Source organism: Phalaenopsis equestris, unplaced genomic scaffold, assembly GCF_001263595.1.
Source record: "Phalaenopsis equestris unplaced genomic scaffold, ASM126359v1 Scaffold000118, whole genome shotgun sequence".
Classification (NCBI taxonomy): Eukaryota; Viridiplantae; Streptophyta; class Magnoliopsida; order Asparagales; family Orchidaceae; genus Phalaenopsis; species Phalaenopsis equestris.
In genome coordinates, this window is record NW_018164560.1 from 1,124,044 (window position 1) to 1,136,465 (window position 12,422).

The 12,422-nt window shown below is 35.9% G+C and overlaps 1 protein-coding gene across 4 annotated transcripts in view; it reads right to left on the reverse strand.

Moving 5' to 3' along the window:
* Positions 1-12,422, reverse strand: part of LOC110021045 (1,4-alpha-glucan-branching enzyme 3, chloroplastic/amyloplastic) — a 78,205-nt gene that overhangs the window by 24,588 nt on the left and 41,195 nt on the right. For all 4 annotated transcript variants that reach the window (XM_020719373.1, XM_020719372.1, XM_020719375.1 and 1 more), the window contains 2 exons: positions 4,886-4,963; positions 4,635-4,745 (listed from right to left, as the gene is read on the reverse strand). In XM_020719373.1, the coding sequence (XP_020575032.1) occupies positions 4,635-4,745; positions 4,886-4,963 (189 nt within the window). The remainder of the gene's footprint in view (positions 1-4,634; positions 4,746-4,885; positions 4,964-12,422) is intronic.

Sequence of the window (12,422 nt, forward strand, 5' to 3'; positions counted from 1 at the left end):
AGCTCCACCCCCTTCGTTGTCGCCCACCCTCTAGAAGTCGAGACAACTGATACTTGTTGAGTAATGCTAGTTACAACATCTCTGACGCCGCCTTGCTACTATTTCCCCATAGCCCTACACCTTCCGACCTTGCCTCCACAATTCCAAGCCCCTAACAACCACCACCACTCGAGATTCATCCTAGTTGAGTGTTTGTATCATGTCTGTTGTTATTTAATATTTATGGTTGTCATGTTATTATATTTTTCCTTAAAGTGTATTGGTTGTAACCGTTTATTTGTTTTATGTAATACTTGTTTTTTCTATTGTTGTTTGGGTTAACTCTACTCCTCGTGAGCAACAAACCTAAGAGGTTTATCCATGTATACCCCTTTCAAAAGATCACTATACAAAAAAACATTCTTCACATCCAATTGGTGCAGAGGTCAATTATTCATTGCACCCAAGGATAGGAGTGGGTAAATCAAAGTCAACTTAGCTAACGAAGAGTCCGTCCAAATAGTTCCTATAAGTTTGAGCATAGCCCTTAGAAACCAACTGAGCTTTGAGACGAGCCACAAATCTAACAAACTAAAATTAACTGTAAAGGCCCACTTATAGCCAACAACCTTCTTGCCAGAAGAAAGTTCAACTAGTTCTCAAGTTTCATTTTCAATTAAGGAATTCATCTCAACAAGCATCGTTACCTGCCACCAACATGGGATAGGGCTTGCCACACAAATCTTGAAACCTCAACAACATCCAAGAAGCAACAAACGAGCAATAATTGGAAGATAACTGATTATAGTTAACAAAGGAGGAAATGGGATAGCACATCTACATTTACCTTTTCGAAGAGCAATATGTAAAGTAAGTTCACTGGGAGGAGGATCCATTGAGGAAAATGATAATGGTGCCTGACTAGGATCAGAATAAAAAAGTCTTCTCGAGCAAACATTAGTGATAAGTAGTATAAGTTGACGCACTGGAGGTGGAGCTCGAGCAGGATCTGAATTTATGATATGATACATTAACAATACATTAGAATTTTGTGAGAATTTAGGCACTAATGAGTCACAAAAAATTGGGTTTATTCAAAAAAGGTGATATCAGCAAAAATCATGTACCTCTTTAAGAGGGAAAAAATATTGATAACCTTTCTGAAGAAGAAAATATCCTAGAAAGACATATCTTAATCACATGGGGTCCAATTTAGAAACTTGTGGAAGATTATCATGAACAAAATAAGTACACCGAAATATGTGTGGCTCAATAGGAAAAAGAGAGTTGGAAATAAAATTTGGTAAAGCGCCTGGTTCTGTAGAAAAATAGAATGCATCTGATTGATCAAAAAATATATAGTAGCAACTGCATCAGCATAACATTGTGTAGGAACATTTATTTGAAACAAAAGAGCTCAAGCTGTGTCAAGAAGATGTCTATTCTTCCTTTCAGCCACTCTACTTTGGGATGGAGTATCAACATAGGAAGATTGGTGAAGCATCCCATTTTGCATCATGGAATACTGAAAAAGTAAAGAAAAATATTCTTTGGCACTATTACTTATCAAAATTTTAACTGAAACATTGAATTGAGTTTTAATTTTGGCACAAAAAAAATATTGAAAATGTGATAGTAACTCGGTACAAGATTTCATAAGTCATGTCATACAAGAAAAATCATCCACAAAAGTGACAAAATAACGAATTTCATTAAATAAAATAAAAGAAAGTCCCCACACATTAGAATGAACCAATTAAAAACTATGAATTACTCTTTCATTAACTTTGGGAAAATAATACAAATGATGGTGTTTAGCAAATTGACACGACTAACAATCTAAAGATGATAACTGCTGAAACTGAAGGTATAATTTTTTTTAGCATTGATAGTGATGGATGTTAAATCGGCAATAGATCTAAAAAGAAGATAGGCTTTGGAACAGTCTAAGGGTCAGGGTACCTCATTATCCAAAATGAGTACCCCCTGATTCTCATGTTTTACCAATAATCTTCTTTATCATAAGATCCTAAAATAGACAATGGTAGGAAAAGAATAAGATACAACAATTGAGAGCATATGTAATTTTTCTAACATAAGATTAAAAAGTGAATTGAGCTAAAGTGAGGATAGAATTTAGGGGCAATGTGAGTGTAATATTAATGGAGTTAGAACTAAAAACATTAGAGCTAGATCCATCTGCTAAAGTGACGGAAGACAGGTGCCTATGAAAAGTAGAAAAGAGTTTCAGATTACCTGTCATGTGATATGCAACACCATAATCAAATGACCCATTATGTGGAAGAGAAAAGAAGACAACTATCATTATTACCTGACTCAGCAAGGGCAATGATAGAAAAGAATTTTTAGCTGCATCCTAAAATTTGATGAACTTAGTTTATTTATCTAAAGAGATCGAGAGAGCAGATAAACTTAGAATATTCATTTGCTAAAGTGACAGATGACAGGTGCTTATGAAAAGTAGAAAACAGTATTGATTACCTCTCATGTGATATGTAGCACCAAAATCAATGACCCATAATGTGGAAGAGAAACGAAGACATGTGTTATTGTTACATGACTCAACAAGCGCAGTGATAGACGGAGTTTTCTTGGATGTTTCTTGAAATTTCATGAACTTATTATATTCATCTGTAGAGATCGAGAGTCTGACTCAGAGAAGCCTCATTAGTTGTGATCATATGAGTTGATTGTGATTTTGAACCCTTTTGGTTCTTTTTGAGCAACTTTTGACACAGTTTCTTCGTGAAACCAGATTCATGACAGTAATACTACCTTCAACCTTAAATTTTTTAAATTTGAAAAGGAAGAAACAACACAGAGCCTTCGTTTGTTTTGACACAGTTTCTTCGTGAGACCAGATTCATGACCGTAATACTACCTTCAACCTTAAATTTTTTAAATTTGTAGTTCCACTTGTGCAATTGTCCTGAGACTAAGGCTTACTGATGTTTGTATTTTTTAACTAGTGAAAACACTAGGTTATTATACAGATGAGGCATGAAAACTTGGAATAGTACGCAGTACTCTAGCATAAGCTCCCCTCAGAGTAGTACATCTAGGGTCAAATAAGATTTGTGAATTGACAACTTCATACTGAGAGTTGAGACTAACTAGACAACTCATAATAGCTATGTGTTCTCTTTAAGTCTGTTGAATCCGGACATCGGTACTGAAGATCATCAGTGTGTTCAATTCTTCATACATATGTTTGAAGTGCATGTGATACATATTAAGTGACTCATCTTATTGTTCAACTCGATAGAACCCCTTGCATACATCAAAGATTCAAAAAATATTTTCTTAAAAAAACACAAACATCAATTCCTCCATCGCATCTTTAACACAGTCGCAATGAGTAATATGATTAGATTGATATGGTTCGATAAAATTCCATATTTGTATCAATAGCCGAGCATCCACTCTCATCCACTTAGAATAATTCGACTCGGTCTTATGGGGGATTATCAGTGAGGCGACTCTCTAAAGAAATACTCCTTAAATAATCTCAAAGTTTTATTACAGTAAAAATAATTGATGTCATTTAAGTTTTCAACCGTAAACTTAGTCACTGAAGAAAGCAAACTTGACTTTGTGTTGATGAGTCATAATCAATGTCATTCAGTGTTGAAGGACGAACTTCCAAAACATTAGAAGGCCAATAACTTGACAACTCATGGTTCAACTATCGCCTTGAACTGCCAAAGCCAAACAAAGGCGTACAAAACCGAAGAAATCGACCTAAGCAAAATCAAGCAGACAGTGGAACACAACAACCGAGTAAATAAACCTAACCAGACGTCGACGAAGCCAGAACAAGCCTGAGCCAAAAACGAAAGATAAAGTGGTAGACGAACCGCTTCCATAAGAAGCCGACAAAGAAGTCGACGCAAACGAAGCTTTGACCAATGCCCTAATCCAATCACAATAACAAAAAGCTTCGATCAGTAAAAATGAGACCGTAAGATGCAGCCATAACTTTCGTGAGTTAATACTGCACTCACTTCGACGAATGACATAGGTGATCAAAGAGGAAGCTTCAACGAACAATGCAGCGCATATTGACAACGAACGATGAAATGATCGATGTCGATGAAGATGATCGATGCAGTCAAGGTAGCACTCACGTGCGAGGAATGAAGCTGAACAAAAGAGGTAGCTAGTTATGCATAGCCTGATACCATGTGATGAAAAACTTCCTTTCTTCTTATTATTCAATTGAAAGCATATATTACATATTTATGAACACTTTCAACTCTCTATATTAGGAATAACTCTAGTATAGAAAGATTCTCGAATTAGATCTCTTCTAATTAAGTTGTCTAATATTAAGTTTCTCAATATACAAGCTTCCTAATATTCAAGATTCAGAATTATGACCTTCCATAACACTAAGTAAATCTACAAGAATTGAGTGGTTTGTATGCAAATCATCCTTGTCAAAATTAAGGGCAGACCACAGTTTATTAAGAAAAAGGAAATCAAAGGTGATGTCCAGTGCAAAACACTATCCTATAAAGCTTTACTCACGAGCAATCAAAACCAGGACAGTTAAAACAATGCATTTATATAAATGAATAAATAAAATATCATGAATCAATGAAAGGAGGAATTGACCACAGAAAAATATGTACCTTATCAAAGTTGAATTGGTCGCAGTGTAATCCCTCGTTCCTTGGTAAATCCCACTGACGGTTTGCATAACTAAATGAATAGTTATTACCTGGCGATGGAAACTCAACTCTCTGGTCAAAAAAAGGAGGAATGACATGCAATCAAATATCCATCTTTTTTCCAACTCTGATTTGAATACGGCAGCTACAAAAGAATAATTTGAAAGAAATAATATGTGATTAGTGCAAGATTGGTAAATAAAAAATCTCACATTTGGGTGACCAAATTCATTGCCCATAAAATTTAGATATGCCGGGCCACTTATAGTAAATGTAATCAACTTCATCATCTGCATGAAGAAAGTAAATGCCTCTGTAAAACAGAAATAGTTTGGAGAATGAAGCCATTAAAAATACTTCTTCTAATATTCAGTTCAACAAAGAATACCAGTCCAACCATAAGGTCAATAACAGATTTAGTGAAGAACGATACAAGGGGCAAGAAGTGAGAAAACAGGTGTCATAATTTTTTAAATGAAGACGCAAAATTCAGTTCAAAATACTCACGGTTCACAGATGGCATAAAATGGCATGCACATAGTACGGATTTAATAATAAAATCGGATATTACTCATAATAACAGGTACTATGTAATAATGGCAAATCATGTGAAATAAGGCTAGCTAGCAGAGATGAGAAGAATACAAGAAAGTGCAAGAGTTCCATACTTGTTAAATATCAAAATATGTAAATCCATCCAGCATGCGTAGGAATCTGGCTCTTTCTTGTTAAATAGGTAAATCCATCCAGCATGCGTAGGAATCTGGCTCTTATTTCAAACAAACCAAGGTCTGAGATGGACCGATGAGAATTAAACCCATTAATACTTCTATATTTGATAATGCCAGTTTGACAGCTTAACTTTATTTGCTCTAAATTTTCATCTGACAATATTTTTTAAACTTTAAATCTTCATCTGCAATAAATATGAATCATAGTTGTCCGCTTAAAAATAGTTCACACAAGTCTAAATCAGATAGCAGCCTCTCGAACAACTTTGAAGCATCCCAAAAGAATCATGACATATCAAAAGATGCAGAAGGAAATAATCAATTAAAATTCACCCAAGATGTTCTAAGCAGTTTTGAAAGAACATTCTCTTCAATACATTAGCCACTGATTTCTTGTAATTACATATTAAATCAAACAAGATATCATTTTCAATCGAAACTCCGATGATCTAATTAGGTATTTGATTAGGACAATTGATATGGACCTAATCACTTGATTAGATCAACATCCAAACCAGATTTTAAAACTATGCATTGATATAGATTAAATGATTCAATAAAAAGTTTAACTGCGCTTACCATTGTTTAATGGTGGACAATGGCAAAAAATTGGCTGAAAGTGTCAATGCAGTCCGAGCATGGTTAAGATTATTAAGTCCAAATTGCATGAATTGATGAATGATTTTAGGGAAGGAAATGGATAAAACCAAATTAATGGAATGAAAAAACATGAATAAAAGGGAATCAAGAAGAGTAGAGATACATTGAAACATATAATTTATTTCAAAACAACGGAAGCAATAGCAGCAGGAGAAATGAAACAAGTAAAAAGCCATTAAAATAGACAATATTAAAGAGTGGTTGAATTTCTTCAATCACCTGAATAAATTCCATGAATGGAACATGAGGAATGCACGTAAGATTTACCAATATATGGTGGAATTTGTTTATCAGGTAAATTAATTTTATCAGGTAAATTACTTTCTTAGGATAGTACATTGTAGCGGTGGATGCAATGCATATTGGATTTAAACTATAGGTCAAATGTACGCACTTTATAATTTTGGCTAATATTCTAAAGTTTCAGTCTCTATAGGATGCAGGCTATATGCAATCTCCATCATTTGTCAGTTTACATGTTTATCCTGAATGTTTTGCTCTACTGCAAGAAAAACTTGTAGCAATCAAAATATAAAAAGTGATTAGTTCTACTATAGAAATCATACATATGGTTGCAAAAAACAAAAAGTGAATAGTTCTACTATAGAAATCATACATATAGTTGGCTCCAAAGGAAATTTAGTAGTTGAAGCCGAATGATAATCTTGTCGGTCTCAAATTCCATGCTGAAAGGTTATTTTTAATCTTGAGGCATCAACATTAACGGGTCACTTTGTCCTTGGATTACAAGACTCAATTAATAACATGTGCACACGTATTATTAGCATTTTCCATCCAATGCAGATGAGAATGGTTTTTCGACAAAGTTTGGCATTATTCCATCGCCCATTAGAATGATTATCCTCTTAAGTTAGTTTAAAAGCATGTCATCAAAATGAAAGACCACAAAATTCAAGTGCCGCAGACTGCGAATAATTCAAAATAAAATTTCTTCAGCTTTCATGATGTGGTGCATACAATATGCATCCAAGAGTGGGCTGATACAATAATTATGGAATTATATATCCTCGCTTTCATTTGTTAAATTAAAAACAAAACCAACCTCCATGACATAGGTATACCCTTTATGTTAAACACTTCAGCTAATTTGAAGGAACCACACTGCAAAACTCAGTTAATTGCCATCTAACCTAAGCCATTCATTCTGACACCTTCCAATGAATGGTTATCATGTACAATACCAAGAAGACAAGCCTGAAGCCGTGGTTTGTGCTATGGAAATAACCATTCTATAGAAGCAAGAGAAAGGCCGTATACATCAACCCCCTCCCCAAAACCAGCATTAACAGGACCTCTAAGCATTATCATGCACATTATCAGTTTCTATAAGGTTGAAAACTGACCTTGATAAGGCATTCAAAGTTGATAAGTATAGAAACAAATGAGCATTCTTCCTGTTAAAAGAAACACAACATACATTTATTTTTAACCATTTTCTTCACATAAATTTACATTCACATTAACAAAGGCTTGGTAGACAATGGTGTGACATGTCTCGCACCCATTTCCTCCTTCAACACACAATTAGCAATCAATTTTACCGTATAATCCATCATATAATTGCTTCGTAAGCATGTGTTATAGAGACCATATTATGATATACTATGCAAAATTTTTGTTCTTTATTCATTCCTATTGGATGCTATGTAAGACATCAAATTTGTTATGTAAATATTTTCACAATTTCATATTACCATTTGTTCTACACCTTTTTTCCTAATCATTCAACATTAACTTCAATTAGAGGCCTTATTTATTTATCTTCTACCATTCATCATAAAGGCATGAACCATCGAAGGGACTATGACGCGGGAGCTCCCCCGCATGAGACCCTTTTCACGATCCTGCTACAATCTAGCGACCCTTGCTACAGTCCCATGACCGCTCCCACTTTTGGACAAGTTGCAGTGAAACTTGGGCGACTTGGACCGGTTTATACCGGGAGGAAGACAATCCTTACGTGGATTTGGTACCTCCTTTCAAAAATGGGCTCAACCCTAATTACTTAGGACTTAAATATTTGATTATTATGTTTAAATTTTTAGTTTCGTCATGCTTCTGTTCAGGATAGCAATCACCATCCTGATTTCTCCGTTCTAGGGTTATATCCAAAGGCAGGTGGTGCTCAGATTGTGGCTCATCCGAGACGAAGACCTTCCAAAAGTCGAGTGGTACTCTAGTTGTAGCTCATTCCCAAGGGAGTATTTATTCCGACCTTCCCTTACAACACCCCTCGCTTCGCTGTCATGCCTCTTTCCTTGTTACAGCAGCCTAACAAAGCCGCAGTTGCTATTCACTCCTGCAGTTCTCCTCTTTCCAACCAACTTCCTTCCACAATCCCTATTGTCCTCCTTCCAAATTAGCCGCCAGCCCTCTTTGTTACTGTTTCTGGTATCCCGTAGCCTTCAAGCCTCCCCCGACCAGCTGTCCCTACTGTATTACTACAGTTTTCACCTTCCCAGCCACGGCCTCGGCTGACCGCTTCATTGTCTTTGCAGTCCCAGTCCTTCACCTTCGCGGCCGCAGCCCGTAACACCTTCCCTATGCTGATTTCTTGCTGTCTAGCAGCCCCAAACAGCAAACTACTGAAATTTGGACTGCCTTCCCTTGCTGCCCTGTTGTTCCAGCTACCAATAATCAATGTCTCCCCTCATCTACAAGCCAGAAACCCCTTCCCTACGTTGTCCTCACCTCTCCAAGCCCTCTGACCGTCACCACCATCACGCGGGATTCGCCCTAACGTGAGTTGCATTTCATGTGTTGTATTTTTCCCTTTCAAGTGAGTTTGATTGTAACCACTTATTTGCTTATCGTAATAATATTATTTTTTCAATTGTTTTTTTGGTTACTCTGGTACAGCCTATTTCTTTAAAGACTTACTTCAACCTTAAAAGAAAAGTTGGATTTATAGAGATGAAATTTGCTAAGTAAAATATCTAGTATGTTAAACAGATAAGCAAACATGAGCTCATAAACTATTTGGTAAAATTGTAAGTTTAAGTTCTATCAGATTTATAAATATAATCACATGAAGCTCATAGTTAGATAAATTAAGGGTCTGTTTGGGGTAGCTCTAGCTTATTAAAAAAACTGCTGCATAACAGTTGTGCCAGGAAGCTGCTGCTGAAAAGCCGGATCCTCACTTCAATTCTTCTCAAAATTTTCAATTTTTTTTTAATTGATCCCACTTGTTTTTCAATAGCATCCTATTGCACTCCCTTCCTGTTCATTCTTTGAACTTTTTTATAATCTTTTGCCAGCCCTCATTGTTAAATTAGGATGTTGGTCTATTTCCCAATTCTACCTCCTTAAGACAGAGGTTGCAAAATATTAAGTTGGCATCTTTATACCACATACAAATGAATTTAAAATATCACAACTCAAAGGGGTAAATGAAAAGAAACATCACCACAAAACCACTACCACACCACACAACTGTCACCATCACATTACCACACCACCACAAACATCAAAATCACACCACGCCAATACCACAACAACAACACCACACCAACACCACTACCGACACCAACACCACTACCACACCACACAACCACCAACACATCGCAATCACTATCAACATATCATCACCACCACCACATTAACAACAACACCACCAACATCAACAACACACCACACAGCTACCCCAACACCAACACCAACACCAACACCAATACCACACCAAAAAACAAGCATTAGTTTTGGGTTCCCGGCTACCCCAACACCAACACCAACACCAACACCACACCAAAAAACAAGCATTAGTTTTGGGTTCCCTCTATGTAGTTGACCCAAAATAATGTTATCAACAAATCAAGCACCCTCTTTTATACATTTTTCAAATTCTCACTCAGAAACCCCATCCCATATTTTTCATTTGAGGCAATTACATACAGGGCACCCGAAACATTGCTATCAACAAATCAAGCATTCTCTTTCATTCATTTTCAAATTCTCACTCAAACATCAAAGGTAAACATAAAACCCCATTCTATACCCAATTCCAAATTTCTCAGTTGAGACAATTACATACAGGACATCTGAAACCGTTGCTATCCACAAATCAAGCACCTTCTCCTTTCATCCATTTTTCAAATTCTCACTCAAACATCAAAGGCAAAGATAAAACCCCATTCTATTTTCTTCATTTTTATCACATTCACAATTGTTTGATTGTGGCAAGCGTAAACGCATTAACTAAAAAAATCGCAAAATTCAAATTCTCAATCATAAAGAGAAAGTCACAAATCGCAAAATCTAAATTTTCACTTCAAACTGCAAATGAGAAAACCACAAATCCCAAAGAGAAGACCTTTCCATCGAAAATTAATATATGATAGCATGGGAGGACGGACGGGACGGTAACCAAACAAAGCCATAGATCAGAGGGAAAACGGAAAGTAGAAAGGCAACCCGTTACCAACGTAGCTCGGAGGGAAGACAAAGAGGAGAAAAGCAACACGTTGTCACCGAAGAGAAGCGCGAGAAAGCCGCGAGAGAGACGAGCAATCGAGAAAGGAGTTATCTAGGGCAGAAGCGCGAGAAGGGAGCCGTCTCGGGATATCAAAGGGCAGCGAAGTAATAAATTTGGGAAGAAAAGCGGACCGTGGGGTAGAACCCGAGGCTTGCATTTAACATAAATTATTTAGAAAAGTCACTGCACCGCAGTTTCCAAATGCTTCATCCGACATTTTCAAAACGCACCACGCCAAAACAACCGCCCCAAACGGGTCATAAAGAAATGTCGGTAAAGCCTGGCCCAGCCTAAGATAAATTGCTTCTTTCCTAGCTATCTGTGTGAAAGAGGGGAGGGGACAGAGTCAATCGACATGCTTGAAGTTCTCATTTATGGCAATCACATCACCAACAAGCTCAAAGATCATCACTAAGGTCACTCTACCAAAAAACGCTTGTAAACGCTGCAAAATTTTCTCAAATTATTACAGATGCTACCTCTTCCTCATCAATCATCCTTAATTTTAAAATTATCCATAAAGAACTAAGGAAAGTTCATGCATTTCTTTAGAAACAATGGAGTCTAATTTTGCTGGATCTAAAAGAAGAAATAATGTCCATTACTTTTATTTCTCACAAAGAAACTATGTCCAATTGATGAAGCTACATACTGTAATCACCAAAAGGATCTCAACATCGCCTTTGAATAATTAAGATTTTTCATCATTCGTTTCATGAACCTAATGGCACCAAACAAGCAATATCATTGGCTATCATTCACATGATTATTACAGATGAGATTAGGGGCCCGTTTGAGGCAGCTTATTTGGTGCAGTGGCGTTTTGAAAATGCACCAAGCCTGGTTTGGTAATGTTTGGGTAAACTATGTTTTGACAGTTTATGCGTTTTCAAAATGCTGAAAAAAGCATTTTCACCCCGCACCTTTCTAGGTGCGGTGGCAGCTTTCTGGCTGCGGTCAAGCTTTTTTAAAAAAATAAAAGTTTGTAATAGCTAACACACCTAGCTTATCAACAAATTATTTTTAATCAGCTTATCAGCATATTATTCAATAAGCTGCAGCTGCCCCAAACAGACCCTAAGCCTAGCGAACTTTTTCAAAAACTAGGGTAAATTTTGTCATGTAACAAAATAAAAAATCTAATTGTTGGGTTTAAGCTTAACCAAACTTTTAGAAAAATATGGCTTAAAATTTGCTTAATTAAGTAAAAAACTCCAAATATATTATGATGGTTTAAAATGCTTAAGCACCATCTAATCCCAAACAAAATAAATACCTTCTATCTAGTCATTATGTAATCTTTAATAACAGCTACACCAACTAACCCTGTACCATAGAAATTATCCAATTAACAATCCTAATTTTGAGACCCATCCATAATATATTCTCATTTCTAATCCCAAACAAAATAAACCCTAATTATCTAGTCATCATGTAATCTATAATAACCACTACACCAACTAATCCTGTAATATAGAAATTATCCGATTAACATTCCTAATTTTGAGACACCCATATTATAACCTCATTTCTACCACACCAACTTTGTTGTATATGAGAAATTACTGCACCAATCAAATTCATATAACATAGATTTACGAATTGCAATTTATTGAATCTCTTTGTTTTTCAATGATATTCCTCCTTGAGCATTTGTCCATATTGAAAATTGAATCATAACTCTATAAATTAAATCTCATATAATATCACTACTCTTCTACATAAAATATTTAAGATATGTAAACCCATTAAACCAACTAAAACAACATAATATATACCTAGTTACCTACAAATGGATATGTAGACATAAATTTGGAATACATATGACGCATAGTATATAACCATCGAGACAAGTCAATCTTC